The following is a 19783-nucleotide window of genomic DNA, read 5'->3' as shown; positions in this document are numbered from 1 at the left end:
ACAATTCTCCTCTAGCAGACAGACGTTTTCCAGCTCAATGAAAGTCATGTACCCCCACAGATGGAACAGTTTTGGCGTACGTTTTTCTTCTGTCAAATGTCTTACTTCACCAACAGTACATTGAGGATCTGGCTGTCTGTATGAGTCTGATCTGAGGGATGAGTTACACAACAGGTAAAGTTCAACGTCTAACAATCTGATTTAAAATTAGATTTACTTTAGCCCAAAAATTAGGCTTTATTTGAGTCCGGCTCTCAGTGAGAGAGCTGATAGACCATTTTTATTGTCTTCACCATGTGTTGCAGTCAGTCCTGTGGTTTGCTTGTTTTTGCTCAGCCTTGCATCATACAACAGACACATACGATTCACATTGTCGTCTGATTTTGACCACACTTACCACTCATTTTCTGAAACACAGAACTATTAAATGCAAAGTGATCTGTGTGTTGTGGGACAAAATCAGGAATAAAACAATGGTAAACTTTAGAGAGTTTTGGCAGCTGACAAGTTGGAGAGTTACTGGAAAGAGTTCAGCACCAGAACCAGGGTCTAGAGTTCAGCCCAACTGTCTGGCAAAATGCTCCAGCAGGTACTACCTGAGGCTGGCTGCTTCAAATCTACTTTTCAGTGGCTGGAAACTATTTTAATGGGAAACACAGGGATGGATAATAAAAAAAATGAGAGTTGAGAGTTAGAACTTCCCTCTTCTCTAGGACCAATTAGATGTTGGCCTGTTACTGTCGGGAATCTTTCAGCAGTTTTTCAGGGAATCATAGTTTATTTCACCAGCAGCACGTCTCTCCACAAAGGAGAGGATTAAAAAAGACCCCAGTTCAGAATTGACACTTGTATTTCATGTGACATGCCAGTCATAATACCCTTTTTGGTAATGAAGTGAGGTATTATGTAATAATTGCTCCTGGTAAATTGCTGGATAACGTGCTCATTTGTATCAAATTAAATGCAATCAGGCATTAGCATGGTCATTACAGTCCTGGCTCTGACTACTGCCATGGAGAATATCTCCCACATGCTGCACATGATATCAGGTTATCTGTAGTTCACGGCAGCCTACTCCACTATGGCAGTCTCTTGGGTATTTGTATTCATTCACTTACCTGCTCTTTGCTGGATGTGGTTGTGCACATTCAGGTAAGGTTAGATTAGTTCTTTCCAAGAATCTCTGATGGTTTTCACTTGTGTTCCCTTCTCCTTGACAATAATTATGTCTTAATAATTGATGACGTTGGTGCTGAAAACCATCACATTCAGACGCTGTGTTATTGGAAAACAAAACCAGAAAAGCAAACAATTAGTAAATATTGATTTTGTGAAACAGATCATATGAATCTGGTTGTTTCTTAAATTTTTAAAGTTTGTGCAGCAGCTAGTCTTGCATAGCCAGACCTATTTCCATAGTGCTGTGCCAGCGTTGGAGAAAGGTCTGGCTGCACGAACTATCAATTCTGCTTTAGGGGAGAAAAATGCTCTGGCTTGTTTGTATTTCTTTAAACCAATCACAGTTGTCTTGGGCGGTGCTAAGCCCAGCATGTAGCGATGGGTGCCCGGGGGGGGGGGGGGGGGGGGGGGGGGGTAGCAGCCATGAAATGGACTGCAATGTAATCCTTGGGGGTAATTGCTCCCATTAAAGTACATCCACTAAAGGTGCTTGCTTTTGCCACTGACAAGCTCAGATTGTTATTATAAGTGTCTGATAATGAAAGTAAACACAGCAACTAGCTGCCTGTAGCAGCATTATGGCTAACTGCATAGGGAACTACATCTGGGGCAGTTTGCCGGCTAACCGAACCACCCACATATTCATCTGCGCATGCTGGTTTGTTTACATGTATGAGGCTGACTTTCACTGCAGTTAGACTGTAAGGAAACTAAAAAAAACTAAGAGCAGTGATGGATTATCCCGTGGACTACTATGAAGACAATTGTAAGTCATTTCACTTAGACTGGCCAACTGTATTTATTTGAGCCGGAGTACACAGAGAGGAGATAGAACAAATGAAAGAGGAAAAATGAAGAATGGAGGCAGAAAGGCAACAGGACTGTCAGGAAAGACAATGTACAGTAACGGTTACCTCGGAAAAGCTGCTCGTATTCCTGCAGTCACTGCTCTCCTGACGAGTGAAGAGGAAATCTTTTGCTGCAGAGTGGGACCTCTTTCTGCCAGATTCAGAAAATCTAGAAGTATCCATGGAGGAGAGTATCCCAGCTGTGTAACTACTAAAAATGGATTTTTTTTTCTGCACGCGGCTACGCGGCCATCCAACAGGTAAAAACTACATAGAATTGTGTAAAAAAACTAGTACGATCTGTTTATAAACGATTAAAATAAATACCTCATTGTACCAGAGGCAATGCGGTGCAGCAGTGCAACCTTGTGGGTTTTTTTTTCATTGCACATTAAAATAAATCAATCAAATCAATGTGTATCCATGATCCTGTAGTTAAAATGATCTAGTTAATTTAATTCAGTATCATTTAATATAGCCTATACCTCACCAAATCCTGCATAACCAACTGCATTATCACTTGGCAAAACTCATATGCAAATATGCATGTAGTGAAGCTGATCATCTATGTGGAAAAATACTGGCGTTGTACCCAGCAGGAGGGATGCAAACATGTTGGGGGTGGGAGGGTAGGGTCACAGAGAGACATTTCACTGTAGGCATAAACATGGATGAGCTGAAGCTGATCATTGAAGTTGAAAAACATCCGGAGTTGTATGACCCAGCTAACCAGTTTTACAGTATGGACAGGATCACGCACAGCTGAAAGCACACATGAAAATAAATTTGCAGTACACATGTAGACAGGTCTTATTTTTGTAATAGTTTAAGTGGCAAATGCTTTAACTTAGCCATTTTCCAAAGTATCCTACTTGAAATCTCTTCAGAAAACACAGCTAGCATGCAACCACAAGCAACAAAGATGCAGTTGGTGTAGCAGGTAATGGGGCACGTTGCATCCGTACCTGATGTATTTCAACTGTGAGTCTCTATCGTCCGCAGTAATCCATGAAAACTCTACAGTGTGGATCTGGTCATTTTATCCTTGCAATTTGGACACTTGCAGACATGAACAATTTTATTTCATCTACTAAGTTATTATTTCTCTAGCATGAATGGACACTGAGCTATCCACAGCCTCAGACATAAACAAACCGATGTGCAAACTGTCCTGGATGTAGTTTCCTATGCAGTTAGCCATAATGCTGCTACAGGTGGCTGTGTTTACTTTTGTTATTTACTTTAGTTGTCAGGCACTTATAATAACAATCTGAGTCTGTCAGTGGCAAAAACAAGCACTTTTAGTGGACGTACTTTGATGGGCGCAATTTCTCCCAAGAATTACATTGCAGTCTGTTTTGTGGCTGCAATGTAAGCAATCTCACTCAATACTGGACTAATTCCAAAATTTTTTGTTCCCATTAGTCACTTAGACCCCAAATCATGGGAAAATAGGGTCCAGGTTGAAAAATACCAGAATTCCTCCCTGGAAGGAAGGAAAATCAATTTAAAAAGCCTCATGGTGTGTTTGGAAAATGCTTGGCAGAAAATACACTCAGTTTGCAGTTAATGGGCTAAAACATGCAAAACCATCACTGTGGTCCTCCAAACATGTCATTTGCTTCTATTGACCAAAGAATTAATAATAACTTATTAACTTGTTAACGTTTCAATCCTGTTCCTTTAAGGGTCTTTATTAGCTGGTTGGTTTTATATCATGTGACTGTATGAATTTTAAATTTGCTCCTATCTTTTGCTTCTTTGACTCACAAAAAACGGACATGTTTTCAAATACACAGCACGTGATGTTAAAATCCAAAGTGCCACCTCTTAAACTCCCGTGCTCCTGGTGGTGATGAAAGGCTTAGGCACCAACCTGTGAGAAAGGCTGGGCACACATTTCATTGGGGTTGTCAAGTGCGGTCCTACTTTCATTGTTTTGCTGACTGGGCCAGTGACATCTCCAGTAGGCTTAGCGGTGTGTTCTGTGTACCAGACCCCCCCCCCCCCCGCTTATTTGGGAGACCAGCTGGGGTATTTCCTCTTCAGCCAGAGCCACTAGCTGCTCTGGTCTGCCACCCTGAAGTTTCCTTGATGGCCTGGCATAGGCCTTGTCTGCTGATCCCCAGGTCCCTCACCAGTCTTACAATTGATTTTTCCATGAAGCCCCAACATCCAACTTCTACTTGGCAGATCTTTGCTCTTCGGCTCTGCTGTTCTGCTTCTGCTGCAAGCTCTGTACATTGTAGTTTCTTTCTTTCAAAGACTTCCTGCACAGCATCCTCCCAAGGGACTGTGAGCTCCACAGTCCCACAGCTCCACAGCTATGTCTAAGTGTTGAATTACCCAGCCATTCATTGAGATTTTCAGGGTTAAGAAAGAAATTGTAGGTTGCTCGAATGAGGAAACTTATCCTGCTTGACTCCATCTCCAACGTCCTTCCAGCTGATCTTCCATTTTTCCACATTCTCCAATCTCATCCACTAGCCCTGTTTAGCTTGCAACACAGCCTTGGTACACTTACTCATCGATTACTGTCGGTGGACTTCAGCCAAGACCAACTTCTGCCACTCTAGTGAGGTGATCACTTGATTTTGCCAGGGTCATCTTTAGTCTCAATGTAGTGCATTTGAACTCCTCTGTGAGGCTAATGAGAGGCAGCTGGAATAGCCCCTGACCATACAGGCCTGTGCTGCTCAGGCATTGCAACACCTAACTATTTTCTCACATAAGAGCTGATCGTCCTTCCCGCCTTCTCGACTCCTGTGAGGGTGATGTCATACATGGTTAGTGACTACATAAGGCAAGGTAGTAGCCCAAACTGCAGGCACCAGATTTTCAGCTTACCGGGCATGAATTTAATTCTGGCCCCAGTGATGTTCTCTTGAAGCTTACCTAGAAGGCGTCTGGTGCTCGTTTCTGTTGTTGTCATGGTTGTCATGTCATCCGTGTAGGCCCTGATGGGTGGTAGATGGACTTCAGCCACTTGCCACTCTCTACCCACTTGGAGGCCCTTATGATGACTTCCTTCGCCATGGTGAAAGCCAATGGGGAGATGGTACACCCTGACATTATGCCAATCACCATGCGTTGCTATGTGTGGCGAAACAGAGCTGAAGTGGAAATAGGCCTTGACAAGGTTTGTGATGGTCTCTGGTATCTTGAAGAAGTCAAAGGATGCCAAAGAATGTCAAAGGAGGAAACTGGGAGGGACAGATCCGAATGTGTTGGCAAAGTCAAGGAAAATGACATGGAGATCACTCTTCTCTTTCTTAGCAGTCTGGATTTGGTGCAAAATCATGCTGGTATGTTCAAGACATCCCGAGAACCATGGGATGCCCTCTTTTTGGACTGTTGTATCAACATGGTTGTTTCTCTCCAGATAGCTTGTTATCCTCTGAGCTATAATACTGAAGAAAATCTTACCCCCTACATTGAGGAGACTGATGGGGCAGAATTGGATTATATCGATGGATTCCTTCTCTTTCAGAATCAGGACTCCTCCTGACCAGCACCATGTTTTGGGTATGATTCCCTTCTCTCAAGCCACTCTCATTAGCCTTTACAGGAAGCGAAGAGCATCAGGAGCGTTCTTGTAGAGTTGATATGGAATGTCAGCGCTATTTGGCCCTGGGGCAGATGATGCTCTTGCCCACTTTACTGCCTTCTTCACTTCCCTCCACTTTGAAGGATTAATGTCCATCTGGTGCTCTGGTTGTTCAATTGGTGGGATGTCCAATAGAATAACTGTCTGCACGTGTCTCTTGTCTTCTGCATGCATTCTTTCCAGGTACTCCTGCCTTGATGTTTTCAGATTTCCTTCCTTTTCTTAGGTGAAAAGTGATTTCACTAACTTGAAGGGATCCTTGAAGAAACGTGATCTTGCTCATTCTGTCTTTTTTCATGATTTCCACAAGTTCTCCACTCATCTCAGGGTTGCTAAACGGCTTTTGATGTTTTCCTGGACAATGTTGATGGCCTCCTTCTCACCAACAGAAGGTTTTCTCCACTGCTTCTTGAGCTGCCTTCTCTCCCAGATCAGGCACTCCATCTCCTATTGTCTTCTGGACTTGCTTTCCAACACTGGTGCCTTTTCCTTTTTGTTCCTTATTCCATGTTGTTCTACTCCATTGTCATAGATGATGTCCCCCATCTTGTCAAGCTTTCTTTTGATTTTGCCCCTCATCCCCTGTAAGACACTGGTCAGGTCTGGTTTATGGTCTCCGGTTCTTTCTTTCTTCTCTGAGACTCCAGGTCATTTCATCTTCCACTGATCTTCGTCTCAATTGCTGATTTTCTTGGCTGGATGGGCTCCATACATTCCTATGCCTCTGTCACTGTGCTTAAACTTCCTTCCTCAGGGGGCTGATGTCTTGCGAACTTTGATGAGACTCTAGTTGCTGGACTTCATTTGACTGACTTGATTGACTTCAGAGGAAGTACTTATCAATGCAAAGTCCCTGTTTTCCCTCTCTTGAGTACCCTTTCTTTCCTTGATGTATTTTCAGGCCCTCTGAAGATGTTATTTTCCTCCAGCCACAGGAATATACCTGAAGCCTTTTCTTGGATGCTGATGATGCGCATTCTTCTTGTCAAGTGCTGGAGTGCTTGTTGACAAAAACCACAGGACTTGTGACATGACACATCCAGTTGTAAAAAAGTGAGATTCTCATCATCAGAGCAATGTGGTGGTCAGCAGAGCATCTCTAAACCCTGAATGCTGTAAAACAATCTCTCATCCATTTACATTCTATGTAAGGATTTGTTGCTGCTCTTTTATGTAGGAGCTGCAGTGTGGAAGCTGTTCTTCCATTTATCATTTGATGTTGAATATATTCCAAATGCAAAAAGTCAAGACTGTTCTTTTGTTTAAAAGACAACTTTTCCCCAGCTTGTATCATTTATAATTGTCCCTTGCAGAGCAGAAAATCCACTCTCCATGTGAGTCCATATGAATGAGAATGTGTTTTTGTCATTAGAGGAGATTGAAAACATAGTAAACAACCACAGGCCACTGGCTCATGACTCTGCCCAGCCGTGGAAGGACACCTCTCTGCAGGGTTGGACTGGGATAGTACTACATAGTACTCAAATGGCCCACATAGCCCACTGGGATTTCTCCTGATGCTCCTGATGGCCAGTCCATGCAACAACTGGGAGCCTGGAGTTTGTGTTTGTTTGATCAGTTAGTATGGTTGTGTAATTTTTCTTTGTTTTAAAATATCACTTTGTAATCTTTGCCAATGTTTGCCAAGTGATCTTATCTGTTGGTATGTTTCGTTCACTGTCATACTCAAAAATATACCAAATAAGGTGGTAAAAGGCTGCAGCAGAAACCTTGTTTCCAGATCTCAAGAATCACTTTGGTGAGTACAATGTTATTTTTTCCTAAGAGAAATGATGAAAATAAGGTCTAAGTTGTGATAAACTGGATTTTTTCTGTAAGTCAATATTTGATCAAAGACATATTGGTAAATTATCTGTGATGAATAGTTCTGCTGCATGAACAGTTTCACCAAGGAGAAATTAAGCTCTTCTTTCGCAAGGAAAGGTACATCTGGGATTTTTCAGGCAAAGTTGGAAGATTTTTCATATCTGATTCTCTTTTTTCATATTTTGGGCAGTCTATGATAAAATGTGCTTTTGTCTGTACTTCTCCTGTTTCACATTGGGCACATACTCATTTTTCTCTAACTATTGTTTTCTATGGCCTGAACAATTTTATTCTCTCTGTCTTTTCCTCTTTCTTTCCCTCAATCTATCATTTTGTGAATATTGTGCCAGCACACGGTCCACTTACCAGCTCTGCTGTTGCACCAACCATCCACCATTTGACATAAAGACAAATAGATGAAACCCTTCACAGACACCTGTTGAGAGTTATATGTATCTCCTGTGAGGTCGAACAAGGACTGCTGTGTATCCATATAGAGTCTCTTTCCTTATCATCTGTCACATGTTGATTTACTGTGGTCCATATCCAGCAAAATTCTTCATTGGACGAGCCCTTTTTTTACCTCACAGTTACCAGATGGTTTAGCAGATAGATGAAGGGATAGAAAGATGGAAAGCAGGAGCAATTAGTTTCTCTAGAAAGTTTCATACCGGCGATTTTCAGGCTGCTACATCATTTACTGTAAACTGCGGTGTTCATATTCTGTTCGGTAAGTGTGAAATGATGTGATGATGTGATGTGGAGTGGGTGATTATTTTCCACACTCCAGTGCACTAGTATCCTATTTGCTTTCACCTACTGAACTGGGCTGTACTACAGATGTCCAAATCTCTCCTGTCTTCCTCCATTCTGTCTTCCAGAGCCTGTCTTAGTTTGATCCTGGGGTTTATTTGTTTTAATCACCCAGAGGAACAAAGACGGAGCCGAGACCAAAGAGGGCTTTAGTACAATTATATCAACAAGCCAGGAAAACAAACTCACTTCAATCAGAGGTTATGTCTCCTTTTTTCTCTGTCTACCTCTCTCCCTGAATCACTTTCTTACAATTTATTTTCCTGTTGTTGAGTGACAAGAGATTTTTCACTATTTAAAGATGGTTCCCAACCAGATTAACATGGAGCAATATGTTACTGTGATCAGAAAGAAAATATTAAAAATACATGAAACTTTTGCCATTTTGCCAGCACAAGCATTTACTCTTTTGCATCATCCAACAATTTTCTGGGGTGAGACAATAGATATTGTAGCTGTTGTACTGACCTTAGTCGAAACGTCATATCTCTCAATGTTTGTTTTATTTCTGGAGATTGTTCACAGCACAAAAGTACAGTGGTATTCTTCACAATAACACACAGAATGAAGTGCAGGAAAGGAATGAAGAGAGCAGACCTGTACTGTGTACAAACACATCTAAACAATTTATCTGTTGGCTGCCGAAGGCCTCCTGTATTTTGCACACTGACCCTTTCTGCAGGACTCTTGTACAATACAAGACTGCCCTCTCATAGCCAGCCAATGTTCCATCATAAAACATTATTTCATGAATGCGTCTCAACCTTAAAACTAAATATGATGCTGGATTTTTGCTCCGAAGGAAGCAGAGGTGAGTGGTTTTCAGTGTGTCGGACCCCAAAAATGACTTTAGCATGATACGCATCTGCTATGTGATTTTAGTCTCCAATGTGTTATGTAAAGTAGCTGTTTTAACTATTGTCAAGGATGCATCATCTTCCCTGTTTGACCGGTCTGTATTTTGCATTTGATGGTTTAATGGACTGGTGGAATCATGGAGAATCCAGTCCACATAGTAATATATAATGGTTAAGTGGTTAATAACACACCTCATTGAGCCTCAAGTTATGTTTGTTTTTTTCATTATGAATACCTCTTCTATTATTCACAGTGCAAAAATGATTTTTTTTAGCTTAGCTTAGCATAAAAACTGGGGGAACAAGGGGAAACATCTAGCCCAACTGTCCAAATGGAACAAAATCCACCTACCAGCAGCTCTACAGCTCACTAATTTACACTTTATATGTCAAAGTGCAAAAAAGTTTTTGGAGAAAGTCCCTGCACTAAGAACTAGTGAAAACCAACTTGTCGTTTTTACATTTTGGTTTTTGTACGTATTCAAAAATCAACATATAATATGTTAATTAATGAGCTTTAGAGGTGCTTCCAGTCATTATGCTAGTATCAGTATCAATACTAGGCTAGTATCAATCTTTTTATCTAAGTCTCTGCAAGAAGTGAAAAAGCGTATTTCCCAGAATGTTGAAGAATTTCATTTTTTGAGGGGGACATATGCTTTTTGTGATTTTCTGTCATATTCTATCATGATATTAACGTATGTAAAAATGCTGTCTTCAAGTCAAAAGCCCAGGCTTGAGCCTGCTCTGAATGCTCTGTTTGCAAAGTTACCTTTCATTACCCATCGCCTTTGTTGCTAAGGTTGTTCCACATGTTGTTTGCGTTGTCCACTTACATATTTTGAATCAAATTCAGGCTTGAACATTTACAGATGTATTTAAAAGGTTTATATTATGAGTGAAGATACGAGTGACATCCAACTACTACTGTTTGTTTACGTTCCCGAGCCACCAGAAGTCTGCTGAGGGGCAGCTTCCAGAAACTGGCCAATCAGTACAGAGTGGGCTCATCGGGAGGGAGACCTTAAAGAGACAGGAGCTGAACCGAGGGGCTGCATAGAGGGTCAGTATAAGATAAATAAAGAGTTTTTTGAACTGTAAATCATGCAAAGATATTCCAGTAGAGCCCAAGAATAAAAATATAGACCTGGAAATTTGCATGTTAGGTCCTCTTTAACAGAAAGAGAGCATCTGTATGTAGGTCAGTCATCTACTCTACCTCACAATTGTATTGCAGAATTTTTAAAAACTATTTGGAGTGAAATAACACTGCAGAAAGTGTGTAAAAAGTGTGACTTTTATGATGCGTACATCTGTGTGTTTTTGTATTGCCACATCGGGGCCAGATTTACACTTTATGCCTGTGGATTTGTCTAGTATCCTATCAGCTGTCAGCTCTAAGCTGCAGGCTGATCCTTCCATGTAATGTGGTTATTTATCTTTCAGACGGAGGATCCATCCGGACAAGCGCACCAACATACATAAAGTATGTAGTACAAACATACACACACACACACACACACACACACACACACACACACACATACTCTCACATGCACAAAGGCACACAAAATTAGAAACACATTGAGCTTTCTGCTCTCTGAGACAAAAGTGGATGAATTATATTTGTCTACTCAGTTGTCACTTTTCTCTGTCCTCTAGTCCCCCTAAATCCTACTGCTTCATCATCCACAGCACTGCTGTCCCCCATGGCTTCCCAGAAAAAAGATTTGCTGATTGCCACATGGTAGTTGGCAATAACAGTTGCCTGTCTGTCAGAAGTCATCATACTGTGGTTGAGGGCCTTATTTTTGCGACCCCCGTAGGAATTACTGGTCCTGGCTTACGGTGTAAACGTTTTTGAACATACCGATCAGGAATTATTTTCAACTCAAAAAAAAAAAAAAAAAAAAATCAGCACATGTGGGAAGATACACACGTGCTATTCACCTGTTTCCTGTGTGTGTGTGTGTGGAAGTATGGGAAATCTTAACGTCTGTAATGTTTTAGTTGTGCAGCAACAACCACAACAACTGTTACAGTAATCAGCAATGAAGTCATCCTTAGGGTGGATCCAGGCACTGCTGCAATTTGGAAATTTATGCTGTTATCTTATTATCAACAACGTGACGAGTGATCTGTATAATAGACTGCTAATATCTGCAAATGACAAAGAGAGTGTGTGCGTGCACATATTATATGCAAAGGTGAAACTAAATGAGCATGTGATCTCTAAAAAAACTGTGTGAATAAGTGGAAGAACATTCCATACATCATATTTTCCACTTTGCTGCAGAATGTAGAGCCCGTTTATCTGGCAGGAAATCTTGACTCGCTGCACTACCACACATCCTGACAGTCACATAATAAATCTCCAAAAATGGAGCAGGGTCAGAAGTCACAAACATTCTCTCAATAAAAGCATAAAGGTTATAATATAGAAATGTGGCAATATAGTGATGACACAAGAGACTGATTTCCATGGTGTGGCATGAAGTATGAGTATGAGAAGTATGAATATGTGTCTTTTAATGTCTGCAACATTTTCATCCTCGAACTGTTCTGACCTGGTATGGAACGCTGTAACTTAATAAGCCATTCCATTCATGGCATCAGCAGATTGGAAAAAGTGAGTGGAAAAATAATCTAAATTATTGTCTTTTTCCATACTCAAAATCACAACCAGTCCAAGTGAGGAAACTTGCACACTCGACTGAGCTGTGAAAGACCTTCTGCTCTTGGCCACAGAGGCAAACGTTTTCCAATTGCCGGCGCCCACTGGAAGAAAGAAATTGAGAAGAATGCAAAGAAAAAAAAAAGTCACAACCTTAAAATTGAACATGTCAGTGTCATATTGGGAAGGATTTTGTTGAGGCCTTCACTGAGTGCTTTTCCACTTGAGTAAAGGTGATCCTTCTTCAGGGAGTGTGGTGGCTTTTTGCCTGTAGATGGGAAGGAGAAAATCCTATTGTTTCCTTCAGTATAATCAGCCTTACGGAAACTGATGTGTGTTGCTGGGTGCTTGAACACGTTGATTATTACCACTCCGTTTTTTGGTACCCATCACTGACACAGTTTTCCGGCTGCGTGGCGCATGTTGGCAGGTGGGGCTGATGATGTGTTGAAAAGCAATAAAATGAGGGAAAGGAATGACAAATCTGTGATGACAAAAGCAGAGCAAGTACAGCGTGTCTGACCCACTATCCTCAGCATCCTTCACAAACCCTGAGGGAAGAAAGAAATAGGAAGGAAAAGGAAAAGGATCATGGTTGCACAAAGGGAATAAAAGATAGAACAAGAAAAGGAGGATGAAAGACTGATTTGTTCTGGTATGAATGATCATTTTAAACTAATAGAGAGAGTAGACAAGGAATGGAAGTTTTGTCGCAATAAATCAGTATATAAGAATAACAAATTTGCATCAACACTTAGTGAAAAACACATATATCTTCTCTCATGAAATGTGAAAAAGGTTGAAATCGGGTAAGAGGTACAATAAAGGAAGACTTGAAGAGCTGAAAAGCACTGACAAAATACTTGATGCTTAAAAAGGGAGAAAATTATATTTTAATTTCTTTGGTTTCATGATGACGCCCCCTAACTTTGCATTACTTTGATGAAATACTGCTTTATTATCTGTCTATGTAGATGGAGACCTTATTTCGATACAGAAAATCAGATCTTTAATGAAGCGATAATGTGGCCGTCATAGGCAGAGCAGACTTTTACATTGAGCCTGATAGCATCCTGCTCCACAACACAGGAGCCACAGACTCAAAAAAAACTCACATTAGCTTTTCTGCTAAAGTCTCCTTCTTATCTAACTTACAAACATAAACACATGTCTTGTCCTGCACCTTAGCTTGTTGAACAAGCCACAGAACAACCTTCACCACATTCACATGCACTGTTAACGCAGGCTAGGTAGCTAATTAGCTGTTCAGCTGCTCAGCTGCAGCACATTAAATAGGATGTTAACATACCTACAAATGTCACTTCAGTACAGTTAGATGGTGGTTTGCTCATTGCAGTTTGTTTACTTTGTCTCTCGTGTAGCACTGGGACAAAAGGGAATATTTCCAATGTTTCACCAAAGACCCCTTTTCTCCATTTTAATAGTACTAAACTATTAATAATGTATTTAAAGGACCAATGTGTCAGTAGTGGCATCTAGCAGTGAGGTTGCAGATTGCAATCGACTGAATACCCCTTCCCTCACCCTCCTCTTCCAAATGTGTAGGAGAACCTACGGTGGCTGCAAAACTTGCGAAAAACATGAAAAGCCCTCTTTAGACCCAATGTTTGGTTTGTCTTTTCTGGGCTACTGTAGAAACATGGCGGGCTCCATGGAAAAGGACCTGCTCCCTATGTAGATATAAAGGGCTCATGCTAGAGTAACGAAAACACAACGATTCTTATTTTCAGGTGATTATACACTATTTAAAACATAATTATGAACGCTATATTCCATTTTTATTCTGTTCTGCTAGATGCCATTAAATTTTACACACTGGTCCTTTAAAAAACATATTGACATTATTTTTGACTGAAAACAGGGATGACTAAATGTGATTTCACTTGGACTTTAAGCACAAAAAAGCTCTCAGGACTAACCATATATCTGAACAAGGAGACAATGTTGCAAAATGTTGCTTTCAGTCCATTAATCACAGAGTAGTGGTTGATTCCGTTGGATTTGAGAGGTTATTTGCATTCACTGCTCTCTGCCAAAGTCAGAAATTTCCAAAATCTTACACATAGTCTTTAATTTGAGAACTTGAGAACCATGCAAGAAAGCTGCAAGAGTTTTTGATCTCAGCTATGACTTTTTTGGGCAACGTATGTCCTCTTGTTGTGTACAGTAAACGGGTAAGCTTTTCACCCTTTTTTGTGTTAGACATTGACAGTTATCAGACTACGCAATGGATCACCTGACTAAAGAAAAAGGCAGGTACAGGCAGACATGGCTGCTCAGGAACTGTGCATCTGTCATGAAGGAGCCATAGAAACTTGAATACATTTGCTTGAAGAATATCCAGACAAAAACAGGGGGAATTAAAGTGGAGTTTTGGCAACTAAACTTGTCACTCTCTGCAACAACAAAAGAGACGAGCAAAGATATCGCTCAAAAGCCTGAGAGAGAGAGAGGAAGACCCCATTCCAAGGCCCCTCAGGGTGTCACTCCCGGTAACACAATCAATTTGAGAGTTAGAGGCCAATTATGACTGGTTCCAACACTTAGAGCATCTAATAGATACATTCTTCTGTTGATACAAGCCAGATTACATTCCACAAGAAGAGAAAGTGGGATGAGAGAGCATAGTAGAGGGGGAGGAGGAAAATGACAGGAGCAGACACAGTGAGGGTGGTGGTGAAAGGGAGTATAATGAGTAAGAAGAGTGGGAACATTAGGAAGAAGAAGTGATGAAGAGAGGATGGGGAGGAAGAGGAGACGGAAGATGAAATGGAAAGGAACAAATTGTGGATGGTGAAAAAACAAGAAGGTGGATCACAAATGCAATTATCTTTAACAAAACGTCACCGACTAACAAATCCAGTCAGCAAAGCAGGTCAGGTCCGGCTGATTGCACCACAAACTCTTCTATAATTTTCACAGAGTGCAGACTATGATTCATCTGTATTTAATAGGTTCTGGCACAATGAAGGCTGGGGTTCCACTGAAACAATCTGTTTAGGGACTTCCTTGGGAGACACACCTCCTCTGGTGCGTGCCATCATTTCCTGTCTCGTGTGATGACATGTGGGATATAATCGACTGCATTGGAGGGTGGAGATGTTACACACACATGCACGTGCAAGCAGACATGTGTGGGCCTTGCACAAATGCACACACTTCTTGTCCTTGAGGCCCAGTTTTGGTGGAGAGTCTCGCCTGACCACCATTAAACCAGGCTCGAAAGAAAGACACGCTCAATTGCACACAAACAGACGCAAAAATTGAAGTCATTGCTTGTAAACCTTGATATACTTTATGACTTTGACCTCAAAGAAAGTTCCTAATGCAATGCTGTCGCCATGTGTTTGTGATGCACCAGAGAGTCATGTCTAAATGTGTGACACATGGCTGCAAGTGGCACGTTACGGTCTGTCGTGCACGTGACTAGTGTGTTTTTTTTGCTATTGGCAGAGAATATATTTATAAATAGTATGATGAGACATTGTTTTCGTGGAATATAATGGCAGCCATACCCAGTACAATCATAACTTTTTGGATGCACAAGACTTATATGACTGTTCCAATTATCCATCGACTTCACCAGACTCCAATCTGTGTATATGTGTGTCTTTGTTTATGTGATATTGTGGGGACCCAAAACTGGAGGCCCTCTTACACTACGGGGACCCACCACCCCCACCTCTCTCTTGGGACCAAAAAGCTAGGCTTCTCAAGTTTAACAGCCTATTTTATGGCTTGGTAAACATGTGCACTAGTGCCTTAGGCTTGATCAGTTTTTTGGTATCGCAGTTATGTGTTTGCACATGTTGCAACATCATATGCTGGTTTCAGAACCCTGGAAGACGTGATGACATCAAATTATAACTTATCACATTGCCTGTTGTCTGCGTCATCCTTGTTTATCACCTCATGTCTCTTTCCCCTTTGTGTGAACGGTATCCTTGAATCTTGTGTGTGTGTGTGTGTGTGTGTGTGTGTGTGTGTGTAGTCTATCTGCTTTCCAGGTCCAGGAGTCTTTGTTTTAACAGTGCATATTGGAACCTGGGCACCTGGAAGTTGTGGATGTCTTCTTGCATCTGTATTCTTACTCTTTGTTTGCACTTTATAAAGTCCCCCTTATTCGTTATGGAGTCTAAGGATACACGATCTTATTCTGGATTTGAGAAACCCTAATATAAGAGCTGGAGTGCTCCAGGATACTGTGGTATGTAAACACTTTATCCAGATTTCTGATCTCTGTCTGCAATGTTTGCAGGTGCGTCCTCAAAGTATGAGTTATGTGGTTGACAGTCAGTGATAAACAATGTGATGATCGTGCTGAAATGAAAAGGGAAAATCTGTCATGCCAATAAAGCAAAGTGAAGTGAAAGCCTCACACTGGTGATGCGCAGGATGAACTGCGTTGTCACTCTTGTTTTTTATCGCTGGCGATCAGAGTGAGAAGCCTGATCCAAAAGACTGGGAAGTACATCAAAGTCCAGCCAGCCAGAAACTAATGTTGGGTCATCCACAACTGTAACTCACCCACACACACACCTGGGCACAGCAACACAGCACCCTACAGTAGGAATTATGTCCTTTTTGGACAATTCTGCACCTCACAATCTTTATCCAATGTCAAAGTGGAGAGTAGTGTGGCATCTGTAGAGAGGCTCAAAGCAAGGGTGTGAAATCAGAGTGGGGAATCATGTACCATGGCTAATTTTCATGCAGGAGACCAGGATTTCACTAGTAGTAACTATATTTCCCTTACCTTAAAAAAGTGCTTCAGTTGCATAAATCTATACCATAACCATTGTTTGTCACCATAATCACAATAACCAATTTCCCTTACATTAAGCATACCGTAGTTGCCATATAAAGATTTTTAATTTGACATAAAAAAAAATGTTGGCAATGAATGTTCTTGTCTGTGTGTGGGTGGTACTAATACATGTACATGGCTATAAATAACCAGGTTTCTTAAATGCCATGCTACCTTCATATTCCAAATATTAACAAGGATATTTGTGTGCATATAAACATACTCAGTGCAAGGAAAGCTAAGAAAAGGAATAAAACCAATAAGAAAGTGTCAAAGGCCTCTGCAGATGGAAAGCAGGATTGGTGTGGACACACCAGACTGAGCGAGGAAAAAAAGAGAAGAGAAAAGAAAAGAGACAGAGAAGGGCGGGAAGGTTGGAGAAAAAACATACACTCCTTTTCCAGAGAAAGAGAGTGTTGAGAGAGAGAGAGAGAGAGAGTGAAAGAAAAGGAGAGATGGGGGGAGGGTAAGGAGAGTGGGTTTGTGCGCCTCCTTCTGTCCCCTCCCTCCATTATAGAGGTATAGATGGTGCAGGAGCAGCCTGCTGCATCCAGAAGTCCAGTCCAGTGAGCTGCACTAGTCCTGAGAGCCACCAGCTCAGAGAAGTAGTCCAGCCACTGCAGAGTCCTGCAGCTGCAGCACACATAACACTCAACCTGTTACAAAAGATTTATTCAGTCAGCAAGGTACCACTGAGCAACCGTGTTGAGAGATCTCTGAGCTGTTACACCTGAGACTCACAGTCGACCACAGCAGTCATGATGTTTAGGATGCAGCAGCACTCACACAGCCTTCTGGTCTTTCTCCTCATGGTCTTCATCGCTGGGATAGTTCTCTGTGATCCCTCCACTCCACGCAGAAGCAGAGGTAGGTGACATATACATTTTCTGGACATGCATATGAGTCACTCACCCTGGTGTGCATGTGAAGGGATACCATGATGATGCTTGCTCATCATGGTGTCCCTACACAGTCTCAAGACCCATGCAAGTCACGTGGACCAGAGACTTCAGTTTGCTGATACTGTATGTTTGGATGTGAACATCTCTGTGTTCTCCTTGTGATGGACTGATTACTTTTCCATAGTCTGTCTCTACCTTCTGCCAAATGCATGCTAGGTTAATAAGATTCATACTTGTCTTATGAGTACATGACAACAGTAAAGGTTCTGCAACTTAAGCAAGACTACTCTGTACTAATGATATATAATGATTGATGGGTGTCATTCACAAATCTTGTTTCTAACATGATAAAAAAGGTAGAAGCATCTTGCAGCCTCTGCTTTGTAGAAATCCCCAGATGCACACCATGAGCAAAAGATAAACAAAAGTAGTCTTGTGTTTCCAACAAACTTGTTTTCTGTGTCCACAAAAAACAGCTGCAACTTATCAGTATTGCAGTACATATGCATTCATATGCATATATATATATGGTAACGCAGCAGTATAGTGAAGCTGGGTGTTAAAAGGGAGTATTGTTGAATTCCAATAGCTGATTCAAAGCATTCAAGTAGTTATAGAGCTAAAGTTCTTAAATATTTCCTTATCAATACATTTTGTTTCTCAAAATTGTTGAAGCTGTTTTGTGTCTGCACTGAGTGGAATAAAAACTATACATATTGTCTCCCTCCAAACAAATCACCTAAATAGATTCAATGAGGGATTTGAAAGTTCTCAGATTCTTCCTAAAAGGGAAGGAGGAGAAGTAAGTTTTTCTTCTCAAGAACCACCTGTTAGACTTCCAAACTGCCCTGATTAGAAACTGTGTGCTTTTACGATCCCTGTCGTTAATCCACATTTCCCTGAAATGAGGTGAGCAGACACAGTGAAATAGGTCAGTTACTGCTCACAGGTTTTAATGAAAGTGTTTCCAGGTTGGGGGTTAGAGGTTAGACTTGTAGACAACCTGGTAGGATGACTTTCCTGGAACTGTGCCAACAGAGCAGATCAAGTGTATAATTTGGCTAATTACTTTCATTTGTTGCTTCAAGCAAACATTTATTGTTTTACATTATCTCATTAATGGATTTTTTTTTAAATCAAACCATCTGAAGAGAGTCTTTAAAACTAAACACAGACAGTGCTGTAGACACATCATTGCTGTCCAGTGAAGATATCTCCAAAGTATCAACAGAAGTGCAGAAGGAAGATTATCACAACACTGTCTTTGCATTATGTAAATATTACATATGTATCATGTGCAATCCAAATTGCTATTTAGGGGATTTATCACCAGTTTGAAGATAACTCAGTGTCAGAGCTCCCAAACCCTTTACTCCTACATACAGAGTTTTCTTTTCCAACATAAAGGAAACCATAAAACAGACTCACTTTGATAAGTAGATTATAGCATATTGCACCTCTTCGGTCTGATTAGGATTCTCACGACATTCTTGGAAAACAATATATTTTCCACAAACGTTTTCCATATAGTCTCATTATCCCACTGCAAACACACTGAACTCTGGCTCTCCATCTCTGACTCTATACTTTCCAGCCATGCTCTATTTTGTGGGTTAAATTTGGGGACCCTTTGAAGACTTTGATGGTAATAAAAGTGATTTGAGGTGAGCAGACTGGAGTATAAAGAGGTAAGCACGGTGGAAAAGGCTGCTTCCAGTGCGTAACATCGCTGGCTGAACTTGGCACGCAGACAAATCACAGTGTGCAGTTTTGGAAACTAGATGAAAGGGGGAATGTGTGTTTTTGCTTTGGGAGGAGAGTTAAAAGTCTGTATCTCTGTTCTTCTTGGATCAGGCTGCTGGTTTCAGAATGAAACATGTTATGCAATGACGTGTGTTTGCTTTCTTTTGTTAAAGATATTATCGGACAACACAGTGTTGTCAGAGCTGACAGGTCTACGTGCTGTTAGATGATCTGTACTTCCCACAGCATTTATGGTAATTATGAGTGTATATCTGCATCTGAATGAGTTGAAACTCTTTTAATACAAGACATTATTTACTACCGATCCACTTCAGGACAATATATGGCCTGGAAACTGCTGCTGAGCCAGACAAAACAAGGCCACATGTCTTGCACAGATTAATGAGGGAAATATGGAGGTAGAGAGGAAAGTAGAGGAGGTTAGAGGACAAGACAGATAAATTCAAAGCACTTTAGGAAGTTGAGAGAGGATCAGGTTGATGGA

General features: G+C 41.1%; 1 protein-coding gene across 8 annotated transcripts in view; it reads left to right on the top strand.

The window, feature by feature from the left end:
* The first annotated feature begins 10599 nt into the window (after positions 1-10599).
* Positions 10600-19783, top strand: part of LOC121906903 (target of Nesh-SH3) — a 33183-nt gene continuing 23999 nt past the window's right edge. For 7 of the 8 annotated variants that reach the window (XM_042426110.1, XM_042426111.1, XM_042426109.1 and 4 more), the window contains exon 1: positions 17196-17500. In XM_042426110.1, the coding sequence (XP_042282044.1) occupies positions 17392-17500 (109 nt within the window). In that variant the 5' untranslated portion in view covers positions 17196-17391. Of the gene's footprint in view, positions 10618-17195; positions 17501-19783 lie in introns of those variants that run through there. The other variant, XM_042426106.1, reaches the window with a different exon arrangement.

Source organism: Thunnus maccoyii, chromosome 11 (genome assembly GCF_910596095.1).
Source record: "Thunnus maccoyii chromosome 11, fThuMac1.1, whole genome shotgun sequence".
Lineage (NCBI taxonomy): Eukaryota > Metazoa > Chordata > Actinopteri > Scombriformes > Scombridae > Thunnus > Thunnus maccoyii.
The sequence above is the reverse complement of the archived record's forward strand: the minus strand, read 5'-3'. Positions and strand labels throughout refer to the sequence as shown.